The sequence below is a fragment of the Lissotriton helveticus genome, chromosome 7 (genome assembly GCF_964261635.1).
Source record: "Lissotriton helveticus chromosome 7, aLisHel1.1, whole genome shotgun sequence".
Classification (NCBI taxonomy): Eukaryota; Metazoa; Chordata; class Amphibia; order Caudata; family Salamandridae; genus Lissotriton; species Lissotriton helveticus.
In genome coordinates this window covers 1,781,092,065-1,781,111,428 of record NC_136068.1, presented here as the reverse complement: position 1 = coordinate 1,781,111,428, position 19,364 = coordinate 1,781,092,065, and the positions used below count along the sequence as shown (strand labels likewise).

Sequence of the window (19,364 nt, the reverse complement as noted above, 5' to 3'; positions counted from 1 at the left end):
AACTCCCAGGGAGACCAACGGGTATATATACATCACATCTTGCTAAGACAGGGAGAGGAGACCAGGACTTCCCTGCCAACACACTGACCAAAGCTGCTGAAGTTCCTGCATGCAGACGCTGCAGCTCGCAGTGGCCTAACATTCCTTGCAGGGAGTCCAACCCGACACCAGGATGGGGTCCCACAGTCTCTCAATCCAGATAAGGGGGTTAACTTTATCCTAGAGGGATGCTTGGTTCAATACCTACACACATGCTAGGTACATTTAGGTACACCTAGTTAGGGAGGCATCATAAGAGTACGCCCTTGTATTATCATGTATTTTGTATACTCGTATGTATTCATGATTATTGCAAGATGGTAGAACTCTCCTTTTACTTTCATAGTGCTTCTAATTATTTATATCCATTACTGTCTAGTGGTTGTTGCAGCTCATCTATTTTACACTAGAATAAAAACTGTTCGATAAATGCGTATTGAAAAAACGTCCAGACCATTTATTCTGTGTATCTCTCTGAAACCAGGTGAGCACGAGTGACTGAGTGAAAAGTACTGTTTCCACGGTCTGAAGGATCAGGGTTGTCATGTTTGAAGGTTACGAAGAACTATTCTCTCCTTGATAAGAGGAGATTCTAGTGGCAATGTGAGCTGGCTGATACAGAAGGCCAAAATACCCAGTGAGGATGTTTAGAATCAGTCTGATACCAAACCTACAGTATATGTCGTTCGAACACCCAGATCGTGTATAGGTCTCTATTGGAACTACACAATGGAGTAATCTAATATATAAGTAAGTTAGAAAGTTTTTTTAACAGAGCACAACCATTAACATGTAATAGGTTTGACTTAGTAGTCAATAAGATTTTAATAAATCCCAGTTGGACAGCAATGCATCAATAGAACTTTGGAAGTTAGGTTGTATTTGAGAAGGGTTTTCCCCTCTCGTCTACAGGAGAGGACACTGATTAATGGCATGGTGCCCAACAAGAGCACACCAAAATGACACTCATCAATTAACAGCGCAGAAATTAAACTGCGAGCGAGGTGCTGACCAAGTATTCTATAACCACTGCCTTTTCTGTTGTTTCCTATAAGTAAGTTAGCACTGCATGGTGAGGCCGTGAGTTATAGTTACCTTGGGGCAATAGTTATAGGGGAATATTAGCAAGAACCTCGTTAAAATTATTGTCGTTTTAGCAGCAGGAAACTGCCGCTAAAATGGCGATAATGGGTTGGCTAATATGCATCATAGAATTCCACTATTAGCAAGCCCATTATCGCTTTTAGAGGCAGTTTCCTGCCTCTAAAACTGTGATAATTTTAACAAGGTTCTTGCTAATATGCCCCATAGTTACTTGAGATAACTATATCTGCTGAATTTCCATTGTTTTGTGTTTTTTTAAAAATCTGAACCTAACAATAACGTCCCTGTAACTTTCGTTTTTTGTGAATTTCTAGTGTTTTTTAATACTATTTCCTAACAATAACACCTCTGTAACCTCTGTTTTTTTCAGTGAAAGTATATTTTTTCAAAGCTATTTCCTAACTATAATTTCCTTGTAACCTTTGTTTTTTTCAGTGAATTTCTATGTTGTTTTAATGCAGAAGCAGACACACACCAGAAGGAGTGCATATATAAAATGCTGGCATAGCATAAAGAGGGCACAATTGAACACCTTGAACTCCCACCTTATGATATAATTAATAACCAGAGACAACTCTCCTGGCTACCTGTGGGAAATGTTTGTTACTCATGCAAGCTTGAAAACCCTCGCAACTAAGACCATAACGCAGACTTAATTATTAGAGGATAAAGCAACACTGGCAACCAGAGCTCATAGTTGCTTTTACAACATCATCTCAACCGTACCCTCTCACAGGGTTCACCAAAGCAGACAAAGAGAAGTATCTGCACTATCGTATTTGTGCATTGCCCTAGTTATTCCATTTACCACCTTGAAAGCATCATCCAGCCATGACCAGCTGTCGGCTGTGCTGAGCAGGGTGAGCACAGAACTACTAAGTGACCACAGAGCAATGCTAAAAGCTCTCTTTAATCAAAGAGGAATTTAATCATGTAGACATGCAGTCATGACATGCTTTGCCCCGGAGGACTTGCAGCTAAATTGACTCATTGAGAGATACCTCAATTAAGTGGAAGGAAAACTGGCAGCTAACAATAATATTGAGAGTGAGCAAGAGAGCCAAGGCATGCCAGCATAAAGGGAAGATAAGCTAAGGACCACCTCTGTCACTCAGTGAAATTGCCTTGACCTCAGAAGCTGAGGATGGCCCCAGTAGCAATAAACCACTCCATGTTTGTGTGGCACCTGCTGAGTACTCTTTCACCAATTAACTCACTGCCAGTAAGGGACTGGCAGGCACTGGGGAAATGTGGAACTAATGCACTTTTCAGTCTTGATATTGCTTTCTATTTGTTGACTTGGTTTACTTACCCTTGTGTCTTTGCACACTCCGGCTAATGACTTCATCCTGCCTGGGAACAGACAAGTACTCAAACTTCTCTTATGTGCTACCATGCGCTTTAAACTGTCAGTGCAATATGGGAAACCTTTAAATCAATACTATATGCCATGGTAATGATGTTTAATACACTCCAGTATGAGCAATAGGTTTTAATAATCATGCAAGCCATTGTAAGGCAATGGGGACATGGCACCCACTGAGTACTTTTGTTTTTTAACCAATGAATCTATTGCTGGCAAGTTATGGCAGGGTCTTGTGAAATGCACAACTAACATACTTATTTCTCTAAATACTGCTTTCTATTTGTTGACTGTTTAATTACCCCTGTGTCTTTGTGCACTCCAGCTAATGATTACACGTTTCCTGTGAACAGTCAAACATCACTTACAAGCTATATTGTGCTTTAAAGTGTTAGTGCAATCTGGGTAACCTTTTATTCAATATTATATTGTAAAGCAATGATGTTTCATACACTATATTGCAAGTAACAGGCTTTTTTAATCAGGCAAGTAATTGATAGGAATTGGAGACACGCATTACTTTTGCACTTTTTATGGTCTGGCGTAGGCAGTGTTTGCGCTTTCTCTTCGAGACATGCTGTATTTAGGTATGGACTTGAAGCTCCGCCCATTTTCTGCTGATATTTTCAATTGGCTCCTGTAGCTGTCCATTCTAAATGGTTGCTTTTGATTCAGGAATAGGCTTAGTAGTCCCGCCTTAGTACCATCTTTATTGCTTTTGTAACCTCCCATGACGACTGGCATTTTTACTTGTGTAGTCACTCAGTATGTTTCAGTTAAGGTCTGTGAGCACTATTTTCTTAAATGAGTTTCTCCTAACTGTTGTTACAGGCACACTTTTCACTTCCTAGCTAAAACTTACAGCATTTATTTCCTGCTCATCATCAGAGGCATTTGGAAGGTGCCTGTTCCGTTCCGTGCACTTCCCTACCGCCCTGCACCCTGCTTGTTTTAAAATAATAGTGAGCATACATTATCAGCGCTGCACCCGTTCCACAAGCGCTACAATGGTTTTTCTTTCATTGTTGTGTAATTTAAAATATTTGTGAGCATACTTTATCAGCTCTGCACCCGTTTCAGAGCGCTGTGCTGGTTTTGCTTTTGTTGTTGTGTATTTTTTAATATTTGTGAGCATAAGTTATCAGTGATGCTCCTGTTTCACAAGTGCTGCACTGATTTTGCTTACATTGTTGTGTATTTTACCTGCTTCTCCATCCTACTTTCTCAACTCTCCCTCCCCATCAGTCAGCAGGCTCCAGCCTCACCTGCCTCACAGGAGAGCTGTGGAGCCAGGCGGACAAGAAGGAGGGTTGTGCTGCAGCCTTCCTCAGAGTAGGGGGCACTTCTGTCTGTGCCTGCTCCTCGCAGATGCCCCAAATGTGGAGTGGCTCTCTTCTCTGCCGAGAACTGCAGGTATGAGCTCTTTCTAACAGTGGCACCATTTTCCCGAACGCCATGCCTGTTTTGCTTTCATTCTCATGTCTTTTCCCCTGCTCCTCCACCCCACTCTATCTGATATCCCTCTCACTGCTTTTTAATCAGTCACAGGGCTCCAGCTTGCACTTGCCTCCCAGCTGAGCCAGGTGGATGGAGACAGAAGGATCTGCTGCTGGTTTACAATGCCCTCACCTTAAAGCTGAGGAGCTGGCGGCAAAGACCGGTGATTTAGCTCACACGCCAAGGATTGCCACAGCTAACTGCTTTTAAAACACAAACACAGAGACTCTCCCTGACCTGTTTTTCCTAGAGCTATAGAGGTCTTGGGGTAATCTTCATTTGTTAGGTCGTGTATGTCAAAAATTACTTTTATTTTGATGATTTTATTTTATTTATTTCATTTTTAGAGTTTTCTATAGCGAGGACCAGACCCAGGGTAGGGTATCAGAGCGCTTTACAATGAGGGCACAGTACAAATAGAAACAATTAGCAAAATATAGCATACATAAAATCAGAAAATTTTACAAAGTTCAGAGGGTCGCAGACATGAGAGTATTTCTGAGCAATGGGTCATGAGCAGCGAAGGTGTCCTTAGAGAGATAGAAGAGGCAAGTTTAAGGATGTAGACCTGGAATGGTCCATGTGATAGTTTACGGGAGGAATTTGCACATAAGGAATGATTTTGCTTCTTTTTTGAACAAAGGAGTAGAGGAGGTTTTTCTGATGAAGGGAGGAAGCGAGTTCCATATTCTTGGTGCTACTCCGGAGAATGCTCTCTCAGAGGTTTTTTTCTTCTTGAAACGAGGGTTTTAGGAGTAAATTATCATCGCTCCTAGAATGGAAGCTGTCCATCTTTGGTGGCCATTGCAGTTCTACATTTGGTGGCTGCATGCATGGAAAGGAGGGGAACACGACTAGTCTTGCAGGTCAGTATTGAAGTCTCTCTTTATGCGAAGGAGTTTTGTATGAGGTAGTTACTGCAGCAAACCGTGAGGCAGCTCCGGTGCAATACTCATGAAAGCCTCTAGCAGTTTTTTTCTTTTCAACCAATGTAACATTTCTTAGCATGATGTTAGTTAACCTGTTTGAAGTTCTATTCATAGAATGTTTTGAAAACCAAGTGGAACTCAGCCTTGTTACATTTCATGCCTCTTCCCCCATCCCCCAGCACTGATTTAATATGTGGGAGCAGGTTATATCAGGGCTGACTCATCTTCGCCCTCCTCAGTCACCTGGATCTGATTCATTGACCCTGATTCAGGGCCGGTCGCTCCTCGCACTGCGCGACTCCCCGTGAGTGTTCCCAGGCTTCCCCCTACTGCCGCGAGTTCGCCACTGCCCTGTTGCTGAGTATTCTGGGCTTTGTTTTTGGTTTCTCTGTGCCTGTATTTTTTGCTGCATTTACTGTATTCGTGATTTGCCCCCTTGTGTTTTTGGTTTCTCTGTGCCTGTATTTGTCGCTGTATTTTCTGTATTCGTGACTTGCCCCCTCGCCACCGTTTACCGCTCTGTTCTCCCCCCCCGCTCCCTGCCGCTGCTCCCCTGCGGCCCTTCCCCTTTTACTTCGGTACTCCCTTCCCATTCGCCGCCCCGCTCCTGCCTCCCAGCTCCTCCCACTTTACCACATGCCCTCACCTCCTCAGACTACATCCTCCTAGGGGACCTCAACTTCTACCTGGAAAACAACAACGACAACAACACCACCACCCTGCTGGACAACCTCGACAACCTCGGACTCAAGCAACTGGTGAACACCCCCACCCACTATGCCGGCCACACGCTTGACCCCGACTTCTCCTCCTGCAAGCACATCTCCTTCAGCCACTCCACCGGACTACAATGGACAGATCACAGCTGCGTCCATTTCAACTTCAGGAGAACCACGACCCACCACCAGCCGCAACAGGCTCCGCGAAGAAACTGGAGCAAGATAAAGGCAGACCAGCTCACCACCTCCCTTAGCCAGAACCCTCCCACCAACACGACGGACCCCAACGAAGCAGCCCAGAACCTCACACAGTGCTCACCAACTGCACCAATGACCTTGCACCGCTGAAGAATCCTCCCAGCAGACCCGGCAGCAAGAAAGCCTCATGGTTCACCAACGACCTCAAAAACTCCAAGCAATCCTGTCGTACCCTCAAGAAAGCCTGGCGCCACGAACAGTCAACAGAAAACATGACAGCCCTCAAGAACGTCATCCGCAAACACCACCAGCTGATCCGAATCACCAAAAGGACAACATTCAGAGAACGACTAGACAACAACACCCACAACAGCAATGAACTCTTCAGCATCGTTAAAGAGCTCTCCAACCCCAGCACCATGAAACAATGACATCAAACCCTCGCAAGACCTCTGCGACTCACTCGCCTTGATCTTCTACCGCAAGATCGCCCACATACACAACAGCTTCGGCGCACAGACCACGCACCCAACCACCGAACCAGCCAGTGCCGGACTAGGAACGAAAACCGGCCCTGGCAAAGTGTTCGGCCGGCCCCCTCACCACTCGTGGGGGGGTGGTGGTGCCGCTGAGCGCTTTGCTAGGGCCGGTTTTTGGTGGATTTTGTTGCACAGCCGATTTTACAGCTATGCTGCAAAAACGGCCCTGTAACAAAATCGGACCCCAGGGGCTCAAAACCGGCCCCCACCCTTGCGGTGCACCTGGGGATTGCCCGGTGCCCGCTATGGCCAGTCCGGGCCTGGAACCAGCGCCCCCCACCACCACCCTCTGCACCTGGACCCCGGTCAGCACCAAAGACACCACCCGCATGATGAACACCATCCTCTCGGGCTCCCCAACCGACCCCTGCCCACACGACATCTTCAACAAAGCCGACTCCATCATCGCACCCCAACTCCGGGACATCATTAACAGCTCCTTCACATCTGCCAACTTCCCGGAGAGCTGGAAACATGCCGAGCTCAGCGCCCTCCAGAAGAAACCCACCGCGGAACCCACGGACTTCAAGAACTTCCGCCCATCTCGCTCTTTCCTTTTCCTGCCAAAGTCATCGAGAAGACCGTCAACAAACAACTCTCCGCCTTCCTCGACACAAATGGATCCCTCGACCCCTCGCAGTCCGGGTTCCGAGCAAACCACAGCACCGAGACCGCCCTCATCGCAGCTACCGACGGCATCAGGTCCCTGCTCGACAATGGGGAAAAAGCTGCCCTCATCCTCCTGGACCTCTCAGCAGCTTTCGACACCGTGTGCCACCGCACACTAATACAGTGCCTCAGCAACACCGGAATCCAAGGTAAGGCCCTGGAGTGGACCATCTGGTGGAGAAGCGTGGCTCAGTGGTTAGAGGCGGCAGACCCGGAAGCTGAGATCAACCGTGGACCAGGGTTCGATTCCCCACCTCGGCGGGTCTCGGGCTCAAAATTCCACCGACTCGACAATTCTCGCTCCGGTGCCTACTCGAATCACGGGGTCACACTCTGCAACTCTGGGCAATAGCTTGCTTAATCTCCACTACGGCCCCTCGCGGCGGGATGCCTGGCTTTCACCTTGTGGACACCCTGCCGGGGTTTCTCACAGGGGAATACCAGGACGGGTTCCCTAAGCAAGCGCCAGGATGCCCTTTGGGTGACAGGTTTGCGCTATATAAGTACACCTACATTTACACACATCTCGTTCCTCTCTGGAAGAACCCAGAGAGTCCGCCTCCCCCCCTTCCGATCCGCGGCCACCGAAGTCATCCGCGGCGTTCCTCAAGGATCCTCACTCAGCCCCACCCTCTTCAACGTCTACATGAGCCCCCTCGCATGGCAACACAACCTAAACATCATTTCCTACGCTGACGACACCCAGCTGATCCTCTCCCTCACCAACAACCCCGCCAGAGCCAGCCTCCAGGAAGGAATGAAAGACGTTGCGGAATGGATGAAGCTCAACCGTCTGAAACTGAACTCAGACAAGACGGAAGTCCTCATCCTGGGACCATCCCCCTCTGCCTGGGACGACTCCTGGTGGCCCCCTGCAGTGGGCACTGCCCCCAAGCCCACGGACCATGCATGCAACCTGGGCTTCATCCTGGACTCCTCCCTCACGATGACCAAACAAGTAAACGCCGTCTTGTCATCTTGTTTCAACACCCTGCGCATGCTCTGAAAGATATTCCGGTGGATCCCCACCGTAACCAGAACGATGGTCACCCTGGCCCTCATCACCAGCCGACTGGACTACGGGAGCACCCTCTGCGCTGGAACCACAGCCAAACTACAGAAAAGACTCCAGCGCATACAGAACGCTTCTGCACGACTCATCCTGGACATCCCCCGTCACGGCCACATCTCCGCCCATCTGAGAGACCTGCATTGGCTCCCCGTCAGCAAGAGGATCACGTTCAGACTCCTCACCCACACACACAAGGCTCTCTATGAAATGGGCCCCAAATACCTCAACAACCGCCTCACATTCTACACACACAGCTGCCAGCTCCGTTCCACCAGCCTCGCCCTCGCCACCGTCCCACAAATTCGCAGAGCCACCACCAGAGGAAGATCCTTCTCCTACCTGGCGGCCAAGACATGGAACTCCCTCCCCACCCACCTACGGCTGACCCAGGACCATCTCTCCTTCAGGAAACAACTCAAGACCTGGCTGTTCGAGTAGTAGCGGCTGCCCCCCCTCCCAGCGCCTTGTGACCCTAGCGGGTGAGTAGCACGCTCTACAAATATGTTTGATTGATTGATTCATTCATTTAGGGCTCTAACCTCCTTAGAACTCTGAATTCTCAGTTTCCTCATTCATTGTGGTTTTTTTGATGACTCTATTATCACAAGCACACTTCCAGAGAGTGCTGGCCTTGCGGGTGGCGGTCACCTCACTGGATCTGGTTAATTGAGTAATGTTCCCGCTGTGCCATCCCTGCCGCTACAAGCTGCTTTCGTCACTTCCACCCATTTACATCTCTTTTTATTATTAGTTTTTTTTTCCAATAAAGAATGGCCTCACCACACTGAGATTGGCATTGCTATTTCACACCCCAAAAGAAGTTGAAAATTCCTCACACAGCAATTAATTTTGGTGTATACCCACTGTAAACTGATGTAAACATATACATTGTTTAAAAAATAGCATTTGAATTTACGGTCTTTAGTTAGATAAAACTGTATAGGTGATTGGAATGCATTTTTCCAACACAAAACATGAATTGGCCTTTTTACCTCCTGATTTTTGTGAGGAATTGAATAATTTGTTTCCTAATTTGTCTTGGTGTTCATTTGGCACTCTTTGACCTAATATATTTCATTCCAGTTGATTGTTTTCGAATCATCAATTTCATGCTTGTAGTGCTGCTCTTGTGCCAGGTTTTAATTAGTAATAATCATGAGAAAGAACATTTACATCGAGGTGATTACACCACTATGCCATTACAATGTGGTCGTTACAACAACTGCGTTGTTAGCACACAATGTCATTACTACTCAAGTTATTACATCAACTTGCAGTAGATGGTGTGGTAACATTAGAAATAGTATAGTTTACTATTCCAACACTTTCCCTACTGTTTCGTAGGCTGGAGTTGGAATAGTAAATTATATATTTCTAAAGTGAGCGCACCATGTACTGCAAGTCGATGTAATGACTTACGTAGTAATGGCATTGCATGGTAACACCGCTGTTGCGTTGGAATGCCATGCAATGCTTTGACTCGCCTAGTAACAAGTCATATTCATAATCATGCATGTGAATGTGAGGATTTAGGTTTGGCATATATATTGCTAAGTGAGAGTGATAAAGTCTAAATTAAATGTTTCCTGTGTTGTGATTTTACTCACCCTGTGCTAAATGCTTGCTCCATTTTTTTCTATGAAGATTTGAAAGCCTGCTACCAAATGTTCTTTCTTCCTTTGACTAGGGCTCCACTGACTGCCATCACGATGCAGGCGCCTCAGAATCTTTCCATCCATGGACTGTACACATACATTTTATTTGCTTTCAGTCCACCCATTGTTTACTATCGGTTGGCTTCATCATCACTCAGTCCCTTACTTACTTACTATTAGCCTGTGCTAGTTTTAGTCCTTGCTTACGAGAAGCAAAGCTGGCAGTAAAAGAGGCACAATTACTGCCAGTCTTGCTTCTCGTGAGCGACGACTAGAAGTACAATGGGCCTGTTTACGCATTGCCTGAAAGTTTTCAAAACACATAAATAAAAAGGCAATGTCATTTACAATGCCAATTGCTCAAACTCTCAGAAATTCGAGACCTATTGCATTGCAAATGTTTGTTTTTTACTTGATGCTTCTTTCTATTTGCTGGTTTTGCTAATTCTTCATTGGGTCCTCGCACACACTGTCCAACAATGTTCTCCTGCGTGAGAGCTGAGAAGCACTTGTGTATCATTTAAATGCTATCATGCATTTTAAATAGGACTCCCTGTTTTCCGTTTTTATTGGTTATAGGTTCACCATCATGATTTCATATATTGTATAGGTTTACTATAATGATGCAAAATGCTTTGTTGATCACTGCAATATTGACAATGATCGCTGCTAAAGGTATGATACAACTCACTTGGTATGTTTGGGCGACCCCTCTACGAGGTCACCAGTGGTTACACAATATAATATATTGAATGTTCCATCTGCCACTTTACACATTTGTAAATTATTGCGTAGCATTTAGTAGTGTGTGTGTGCGTAATAAATGCACTTCTCATTTTTCTGAAGAAAAAAGTACTGAGTGAACAATGATTTATTCAGTGTTATTACTGCGTGCCAGTGATTGATGCTTAAAAGCCTACAGTAGGCCTTAAACTTCTCTGCTTTGCTACCCTGTAAGAGTTAAGTGCTACAATGAGGTTAGGACGATTGTGGACCTATTACTTGTAATGGCCACACAATTAATAGCCCAATTTCCAACACCTTCTATTATATGTATTCCGTGCATAACATCATCGTATGATTGCCACAGGAATTATGTAATTGTGCGGCTGAGGCACTTTTCCCATACTTATAGATTTTCTGCATTTGCTACAAAATCCTTCATCTGCCTCATATTCTGCAGATTGTCATTAAAAAAGATTTGTTTCTACCTCAATTGGTTCAAAAGTTACTAAAAATGGGATGACACATGTTGACTCGCAGTGAAAGGCTCTTTGCAAAGCTGGACTGGTCACCTTTCTGGTGCTTATTACTATATTTTGGTGTCAAACTGTTACTAATGAGGTGCAACCAATGCCCAGAGAGTGTTTCACAAGTTTTATTACAACATGTGCTTCATTGTGCCACATAGTTTGCCTTTATTTGCTGCATAATTTACTCAACCCTGCTGCATAATTTGTCCCTCTCTTGCCGCATGATTCCATTTTATAGCTTTTTCTCTAAAACAGCGCAAACAGGTATGTCCAGCTAATAATTTTGAAGGACTTCTCAAAGTTTATCGACACCACCAACGATTGGAGGTCTGAAATAGGGGCTGTGTCCAGAATTTGAAAGTAATCTCTGCTGTTGGGTAAAGTGCTCCTCCCTGCTACAAACTCACTTTGGTGGCTGTATCAATTTTCATGATTAACAAAGTATACCATTTGCCTGGAAGTTACTTAGTATATTAGACTGCTCTTAGCACTGATGATGAGAGGTACATTGACAGTTCAATTACATCATGTTTCGGTTTTTTATAGCACGTAAACCCTGTTCACACATTGGTTGCAATTACAAGTTGGTAGTTATTTAACACAGCTGATAATTATCGAATGTGTTAAATACCCCAACCTTTGTTACATTTTCAGCTGGTCAAACTTGCCAAAATTTAACAGGGGAAAAGTATACAATATTTACTGTATCATGCGGGTTTTGGTGAGTAAAAACACCAAAACCCATATATTATTCCCCACCAACTTTCCCACACGATAAATAACATGCCCCGTGGAATTGTTATTCATCCGGTGTGTTAAATATCACCTAGAGTTCTTTTCAGAGGGCCCACTCACATTCTACAATCACCTTCAGACTATGAACACCCACATTCTACAATCACTTCCAGACTATGAGCACCGACTTTCTACAGTCACCTTCAGATTAGAGTGAAGATCATTACCTCATCCTGTTTGCTTTGTGTTTCATTGTCATCCACATTTACTGTGCAAATTTCAGACTGACAATCCAGGTTCAAGCTACAATATATATCCTCTTTCAATCTGATTAGTCGGCCTGGGCGTTGAACTCCGCTCTGTTTGAGGGCTGTACCTAGAGCAGAGTTTTTTTCTCGCTCGCCAACAGTACTTTGGCGAGCAAGGAAAATCCATTGCAAGACCGCTTACCAGCAAGATTTCTCAATTCTCGCGTTGAGAAACCATCTGTTTGTGTTGAGGAAGCTGCCCCTTGAGTAGAACTTCTACTACACCTGCAGAAAGAAGCAGTGATCTCTTGCATTGCACGTGATGCGGTTCACAATTTAACAGCGTGGGACAAACACCCGGAGCTAAAAATCAGTGCGAGCAGCCCGAGGTAACACACTCCGCTGCTCGTGGAACTCTGCATAGCTTGAAAAAGATTTTTTGCCACTACCTGGAGTTTCACTCTGCTCAGGGCCTGCTGGTTAGCTGCTGATTAGAGTCCCCATTCAATGTTTTTGAATTTTCTGAAAATTCCACCTGCATTCATTTTTTACCATTTTCTATGCATTCGTCAACATTTACGTTTTGTTCTGTGCAAAACAATTAACTTGTATTCTTTTGTCCTGTTATGTACAATTTCACCAGAATAACCGTAAGCGGTTTAATTAAGTAGCCATTTACAATGCATTATTTATTCATTTATTTGTTCATTTTTAGTTCTTTTGTAAAGCGCCAAAAGCTCAGACAGTGTGATAACAAATAGACTAACACTGCAAAGGAGGTACCATATAGTTGGGCATGGATGACACCTGACTTAGAAAAGGTGAATTAATAATTATGTCTAAAGTGATGGGAAAAAACATTTGAATGACAATTGTAGGCGTCAGTCTGACAATCGGGTGTAAAGGTCCCATGTTTTCCATCCAGTGAAACTGCACAGCCACTGAAAGGCCTAGGAGCTAGCCTTTTATAAGCCTAATTTTCATTTGTGCCATTTTTATAGTTATAAACATGCAGAGAACATTTTTTCTTTCTGTAAATAGGTCAAATAAATCAGCAAACATGGAAAACGGTCAGTTAGTTCAGATGCATGATTATTAGAAGTAAATGCCTTTTAAAAAACATCAGTGTTAAAAGTTGGAAAGCAATTAGTTAATTAAAGTACTGTTTTTGTACTTACCCCCTCATTTGCCTGTACCCACACAGACTCTATTAGATGAAATACCTTGTGCACGAAACTGCTCTATCCCCATTATTTCACACTAATTGAATTTATTCTCAGGGCATTCTCATCATCAAACATACACAGGAAAATGGTCTCCTGCCCATTTGTCGAGTGTTGCTAGGATGAGTTGGCATGTACTTCATTTGTCGGGTTTTTAACACTCTGGTACATGTCGTAAGCATGGACTGTTGTGCCTTTTCTTGGTGCTCCTGTCAGAGTTGTTTTCTGGCAGAAGGCCTTAAAGTTTGTGTTTTGGACTATGTGATCCTGAATTCTACAAGGGCAATTAAAAAGTATAGAGAAGCTTCTGAGGTCTCACCTCCAGTGATCACAAAAGCAAGAAAGATGACGGCGGCGAGGAACATCTGCATGGTGTTGGAGGAAGGTTGGAGCTGGGCAGTCCAGAAGATCAGGGTTTGAGCAGTTCTTCAGGCCTTCTCCACATCTGATTATCTGGCCATTGTATTTATTCAGTTGCATGGAGGGGAGGTCCTGCCTGAGCACCTCATGAGGAGACAAACGCTGATGTAGCAGTCTCGTTATTTTCCACTGGTCAGTGATTGGGCGCAACTCTCAGGCCTCTCAACTATCATTCCACCCACTACATTATTGAAATTACAGGCTGTCCTGATGTAATGTACTTCTCTCTACTAACAGCTTCAATTATTAGGGTGATGTATTATGTATACTGACACACCCTTCCTGAGATGAGAATTAGTTTTGGGCATCTTGCCTTTGGTCAAATTCCAATGTAGTCTCTGAACAGCTCAGGCAGGCCCCTCGGTCTATCCAGCAGTAATTTGACCATAGAAGGTGGTGAGATGAGTACTAAAAATGGCTGAAGCCAAGTGGTAGTTGCTGTGTCTTGACTACACCTTGAATTTTGCAGAACTTAGCACTTCATGTTATCAAGGCAGCAACTGGAGTGACTGATGGCACAAGTGATAGCTCTTGAAGAGAAGGATGGTATTTGCACTGTGTAAACTTGGCACAGTCCCTGTCCTTGTTGCACTTACTTGGATGGAACTTAATCTCGAACTGAGGGTTGGAGTCATCTATTCGAAAATTTCAATCACAGTTGTAGGAAATTGAGTTACTAGTTGAGTGGGGTGAAACCCTATTCAAACAGCAACCACAATTCTTGTCAAGGTGAAAAACAAGTAAACCTCAAATTAACCTGTGCTTAACACTTTGGTAGCTTGGCGCAAAAGCTGTCAGGCTTAACTTAGAAGAAATTTGTAAAGTTTTTCTGCAGCAGTTCAATTATTAATAAAGTGAAAACACAACACAAGAAAAATCACACACCAATTTAGAAACATAGAGTAACATTTAATACATTATTTATCGCCAAAAGAGCAAAAAATCAATTGGTAGAACCTGAAATGTGTAATTTTAAAGATTTCAGTAAGTATAGGGCTGAATTACAAAAATCACCAACTGTGGATATCTGGTCACACTGAACTAGGACAAACTCACATGTTCGGATTGACCACAATGGAGCACTGAGGATGCATTGCACAGAAGTGGTTCACCACTGAGATGCATGATCCTGCGCTGACAATTCTTTGCACAGCAGCGTTCTAAGCATTTACTGAGGAGTAATATAAAGTCCTACGATGAGTATTTGCCACGCTGCAACTGTTCCATGGAGCTGCAATGCAAAATCCCACATCAAGGATGCATTGTGAGGCTGGATTTCCAATGACATGACGGGTCCTGCGTTGAGGATGCAGTGCGCAGCAGCAGTCCTGTAAGAAACCATGGCTTTTTGCAGCGTCCCGCCATGTTATTGGACCCATTTTGTCTGCTGGGTGCTGGTTTTCTGACTCTGATTGTGCCCTGGCCTCTGCCTACCAGACCCAGGGCATGTACTCTGATCAAAAGTACAACATAATTAGGTATAATTACAATTGGTACTGACAGCCTACTTGTAGGTCCCTAGTGTATGGTAGGGCATGTAGATTGGGATGCCCAGAAGATGTAATGCACATAAGGATTGGATAAAATCCTTCCTGTACGAACGCACTCAGCAGGTCTGGATGTCTCCCTTTTTCGTCCTCGGTCAGGAAACTCTCAACGGGGGTCCCTCAGAGCTACACATTGAGGCCTTTGCTTTTGAACATATATCTGACCCCCTTGATTTTTCTAGTGGAGGAGCTGGGAGTAAAAATTATAGCTTATGCGGACGACACCCAGTTGCTATTTATCTGGAAGAGCTCTGATCTGGACACTAATATCTCCCAGATGTGCCTTGTGTCCGTATTCCACTGGCTTGCACATGCCCAATTGAAGTGCAATGAGGACAAGTCGGAGGTACTCCTGTATGGCCGGTTTCCCCCGGCCTTCAGAGAATCTTTGTGTTCTCCAGATTTCCCTTGCCCTAATTCAGAGGGAGGCCCGGCAAAAGAACTTAGGGGTGTGGTTTGGTGAAGATCTCCGGTTTTCAGATCATGTTAAAAAACTCAACGGAGTCTGCTTTGGCAACTTTAAGGCCTTAAGAAGGTTTTTTTCCCTGCTCCCAAGAGAGGCTAAAAAAATGGTAGCCCGTGCCCTTATCCTTTCCCGCCTTGATTATGCCAATGCTTTGTTTATTGGCATTCCCGGCTATTTAAAAAAAAAACTTTAAATCATACAGAACGCCGCAGCTAGACTTCTGTTTGACACCTCCAGGAGATCTAGTGTTCAGCAGCATTTGCAGGATCTGCACTGGCTTCCTGTGGTCCAGCGGGTGCAATTCAAAGCCCTTACCTTATCTCACAGGGCCCTCCACGGCCAAGGGCCTGTGTATCTTAGGAGGTGCTTTGCCCTGTATGCACCCAGCCGAGCCCTGCGATCTGCCTCTCAAAGTCAGATGGTCATTCCGAGGTTTCGCAGCTCATGTCTGGGGGGGTCAGTCCCTTTCTGTCAAAGCAGCAGTTGCTTGGAGTTCTCTCCCTGTGGAGTTACAGCATACCTAGGATTTCTGACTTTTTAAAACAATTAAAAACTCATATTTTTAGTCAGCTCATTTAAATCGTTCTTGCCCGCTCCACCACAGTTCACTTACGCCAGGGCACTCGAGAGTATTTGTGCACAATAGAAGTCTTTTTATAACATTCTAGCTTACCCGTCGAGCGTTGCTGCGATCTCAGAAGAAAGGAAATTTAAGGAAACTTGTTATGATAACATTCAATTTACATTGTGTCATTTTTATTGAAACTTATTGTGGATACACTGTATTTTTTGTTTTTCCGTCTGGTGCGTACACGAACAAATCAGAAGGCTTTCCGCCGCGAGAGCTGGCCACATACAGTTGTCCATGTGAGAAGCACGGATTCTCCAAATCTAGTCCACACACTTGCAGCGATTGTCCTTGTAAACGTTCAGTATTGGAAAGTTTATGAGGGCCCTGGGGGCAAGGGGGCCGATATTTAACAATTTTTATTTTTTCCCCAGAAACCTTTGCGTGAGTGTACTCAACAACTTTTACCAATTTATTTTTTATTTTTGCCAGAAACCTTCGCGGGAGTGTACTCCACAACTTCCCAAAGTTTCATGCTGATCGGATCAATGGTGTAGTAATGCATAAAGGACAAACAGACAGACATACATTCGCTTTTATATATATAGATAACATACCATAACATAAGTGTGCACTGCTGTGTTGTCTGCTGTCATTTTAAAGGCAGATCTGCTTTAGAGGCTTTTTCTAAAATGAATTCATATACAAATTTGATTTTGGAATTAAAGGTACTTTCAAAATCTTTAACTACCTTATTATTTGCATCTAAATCATCCCTTGTGTCTACCCTAGGTGCCCCCAGGGTAGTTATCCATGTAAAAATAAGTAGGGACATTTTAAACTATGTTTTATATGCCCCGCTCTGGGAATAACTGCCAAGTCAATTTTTCTCCATTGTAGGACATTGGGTCCATGGGCTAACATGGGAATACTTTAATAAAGTATAACTATTGACAGGAGTGAGCAAAAAGTGTAATTTAAAGACTTAAAAGAATAGTTATTATAAAACCAACACCATGCCAATGCTACATTTATTATAACTATTACAGAAAAGAAGTTATGAAACTTGCTTTTCTAATGTGTCACAATCCAGCCTTCCAGTAGGCTCTTCTGATTGACCAGTTCATGACAGGCTGAGCCGAGCTGCTCCGGTGAGCTGTGAAGTGACGTGCATAGAGACAAAGGACATCTGATGGGAGGAGATCTGCAGCTGCACAAGACAATATGTGTGCACAGGGCCTAGGAGCAGTGATAGTGCTTTCACACATGGTCTGGTTTTCTAAAATAGGTGCTGCACAGAGGTGATAATAATTACATGCAGTAATATGACTACAGGCACCTACCTTGTGCAGCGTGTGCCTGATGGCAGTGCAACTGGATGAGGTCTAACAATTGTAATGTATAACCAATAAAGTAATTTCTATCTTATCATTCATGATATGGACAAGGGATATCGATTGTATGTGAGTTGGAAAGGAAAGAGGGTGTTTTCATGTTATTATGTGTTTCATGTTTCTCTGAACATTCGCTGCTTTAGTGTATGTTAGAGATTTCATGTTGCAATTCTGTTACACTACCTACTTTCAAAATGGTTGCCACTGTTACATGTGCAAAAAGAACAATTGCAATTGATGGACAGAATGCAGAACAATGTCATATATTTATATGTATATATATCTGGGCCTAAATCCATTGTTTTTGTGCTGCCCATGCCATTCCAGTTTGAACCCAGCCATATGCAAATCAGTCTTGGCCCTGAACACAATGGGAAAAGTCCAGCCTGAATTGCCAGGCCAGGTCCTCCCTGTTACAAATGTCATTCAAACAAAGAAAAGACCAGCTATGCTCCAGTAGAATTGTCCAGTTCTGTTTTTCTCAAAACAAAGTTTCTTACTAAACTAAAGTAAAAGTATTTTGCGGCCTCAAATGCGGTTGCAAAACAATAGCACATGGCATGGTGGCTCGCTATTAGGAAAGGACGCCCCTTCCTAACAGCGAGAGTCGCAAACGCTATTTTGCGAGTCAGTGTTTCACAAAATAGCATTTGTACATGCCATTACCCTTACTTTAGGGTCACAAACGGGAGGATCTCCAGTTTGCGGACGCAAAAAAGGATCCTACATCTGGCCCAGAGTTATTATTGTGCATAATAAAGTCTGTCCCCAATATTTTCCACAGGTAGATATTGGTAAGTAAAACATGGCAATATTTCCCTAAGGGAAAACGTCCATAAAATACCAGGAAATGCACATGAATATTTGGATGCTAGTCACCATTTTAAAGCTTAACATGGGAAAAGAGAGACTTAGTGCATCTGTTACATTTTTTAGCTTGGTGTATCAGATATACAATAATTATCACATCTGGGTTGGGGTACCATAATCAGGGGGCAGCTTTCACAATACAGAGTCGGTGCAGTGGCACCAAGCCCAGGCCTGTGAGGGGTCCGATGTACACCAAGTACGGGTGGGTTTTACTGCCAAACTGGGTTTGGGGTGTAAAGTTTTCTTTCTTGAACAAGGACTTATGGCACCTGAGGCATGCATCAAGATGAAATGGGGATAACTTTGAATAGTCCCTGCCCCCCTGTAGTCCCAAGGGGATGTCCCCTAAAGTCCCTCTCAACAGCCCCTGAATAGCGGCTGCTTATTCTTCATTTTGGTTTGCACACAAGCACACATAGTAGTTGCCCATTGGCCTCATTATATAAATTAAGTGCAGAGATTTTGTATTTATTTACTTTATTTGAAAGTACATATGTTTTAAAAATGTTGGTCTTTGCTGACATAACCTTTTCATGGACATTAGTATGAGTCTGGGTTGTAAATGCTGAGAAACAGTACCAATGCACCTGCCATTAGGGTTGTCCATATTTGGGAGCATCCATTTACTTATATATGTAAGAAACGCAGTTGCAAGACAGAAGGTGAGAGCTGCCCACAGGTAACTACCTAATGCCCATCTTCTACATCTCTATTTATCTTTGCTGGCAACCTGGTCCCACCAGTGCAGCCCGCTAAAAGGTCTACCCTCACCTTTTAATTTAGATTACGGCACCTAAAGTGCTTTGAGACCCTCACGGTGGGAAGATGCACTTTATAAGATTACTAATTCATTGAT

The 19,364-nt window shown here is 44.0% G+C and overlaps 1 protein-coding gene across 1 annotated transcript in view; it reads right to left on the bottom strand.

Moving 5' to 3' along the window:
• LOC144769712 (phospholipase A2 inhibitor gamma subunit A-like) overlaps nt 1-13,667 on the bottom strand; it is a 176,241-nt gene extending 162,574 nt beyond the window's left edge. Inside the window, exon 1 of the mRNA XM_078653893.1 lies at nt 13,563-13,667. Within this exon, the coding sequence (XP_078510019.1) occupies nt 13,563-13,614 (52 nt within the window). The 5' untranslated portion in view covers nt 13,615-13,667. The remainder of the gene's footprint in view (nt 1-13,562) is intronic.
• Nucleotides 13,668-19,364: the final 5,697 nt, after the last annotated feature.